Source organism: Propithecus coquereli, unplaced genomic scaffold (genome assembly GCF_000956105.1).
Source record: "Propithecus coquereli isolate 6110/MARCELLA unplaced genomic scaffold, Pcoq_1.0 Scaffold2, whole genome shotgun sequence".
Lineage (NCBI taxonomy): Eukaryota > Metazoa > Chordata > Mammalia > Primates > Indriidae > Propithecus > Propithecus coquereli.
In genome coordinates this window covers 13,102,374-13,103,939 of record NW_012144966.1, presented here as the reverse complement: position 1 = coordinate 13,103,939, position 1,566 = coordinate 13,102,374, and the positions used below count along the sequence as shown (strand labels likewise).

The following is a 1,566-nucleotide window of genomic DNA, read 5'->3' as shown; positions in this document are numbered from 1 at the left end:
GCTTTCTGTTTCACAAAGAATCCGAAATCACCAACCATTACATGTCAACTATAACCAGTATAGGATATTCTAGCTACAAATACGTGAAACTGTTACTTGGATGTGTGTTAAAGAATGTTTTAGAATCTCCCTTGCTATATAAGATAAATGATTACATTAACATTTCTCTTCAATGTTATTTTTTTAACTCATTTGAAACTATTTGCAGATAGAAATAGAACTATTTTGAATGCTGATCTCAATATGAAATATAGAGTCCACATAGTACACAAAAGTATTGATGATATAACATTCAGTAATCAGGATGCTACGGATTTTACATTAAAATTTAATTATATAGTAAAAAATAGAGTTGTTAGAGCTAGAAAAAAATATTTTCAGAGGCAGCAGATACCCTTGGTGGAAATGAACAGTTCTACCTAGAAAGAAAATCCAGGACGTATGAAAACTAGACACCAGGACACTCCATATATTAAATTTAATCAGATTACACAGAATATGACATAAAACAGCAGTTTACTAGAATAATTATAATCTACAACACATGAAAACAGTTTAGAAAATGGATTAAGGTCTTACTCTGACAGTAGGCTTGTTGGAAATATAGGCATAGAATCAGACAGATTTATGTGTCATCTGATTCTACCTTATCTTGTTGCCAAATCAACTTGAACCAGTAGTTTTGTATGGATTTAAGCAGTAGACATTGATTAGTGAACTAAATCTTCTCTAGTGAGAGACTGTTAACTTTATAAAGCCATAATTAACTATTTATTGATACTTTGGTGAGTATTTTAGATGCAAAAGCACATTCCTCCTAATAGTTGGAAATATAGCTTAGAAATACTTTGTGGGACAGCCCTGTGATTGTCTAAAATAAGAATGCTTGGCTTGTCATGTACGATTTTCTTATTCAGACATACGTGTATTTACACGTCAGAGACTAGAATAATAGAGATTAATCCTGGTTGAATTTTTAGGGAAATATTGTCCAACTGTATTTATGAAAACAGGAATGTTAGGTTTATTTATTTATTTTTTTACATTGGGTGTACTGACTGGCCTAAGCATAGACATTCTCCTTTTCAATCATATAGTTACAAAAACTGTACATTACAAACAGTATAGAAACAAGCTGAAAAGAACGAGCTACACATCCTGGATAATTATCTATATGCAGTTAAATTTACAGATATAAAAGAAAATACAGCCTACTCCCTTATAGCGCACAGTTATTTTTTTGAGATACAATGTATCGCTAGCAAGTGGTTCTGACCACCAACTCTAGTTGTCCCCAGCACAGAGAATAAGAGCAAGATCCGTTCGGTACAGCTTTCCTCCATCCGACAAAGCCATTATGTTCTTCTTGTATGTTGTAATATTATTAATATCCAGATCCTGTATACAACATAAATGGCATTGTAATCCAGTTAAATATGGAAGTTAATTAACCACTGTCAGGTGATAAAATAGACGAAAACTGCTTTTTACATCAATCCATTAACAAAAGAGCTAGATTATGTTCTTAAACAAATGTGAATAATCGCAAGGTTGTTTTTAAAATCT

General features: G+C 31.9%; 1 protein-coding gene across 1 annotated transcript in view; it reads right to left on the bottom strand.

Moving 5' to 3' along the window:
* Nucleotides 1-1,284: 1,284 nt before the first annotated feature.
* Nucleotides 1,285-1,566, bottom strand: part of CALB1 (calbindin 1, 28kDa) — a 28,612-nt gene continuing 28,330 nt past the window's right edge. The window contains exon 8 of the mRNA XM_012643542.1: nt 1,285-1,402. Coding sequence (XP_012498996.1) covers nt 1,285-1,402 — 118 coding nt within the window. The remainder of the gene's footprint in view (nt 1,403-1,566) is intronic.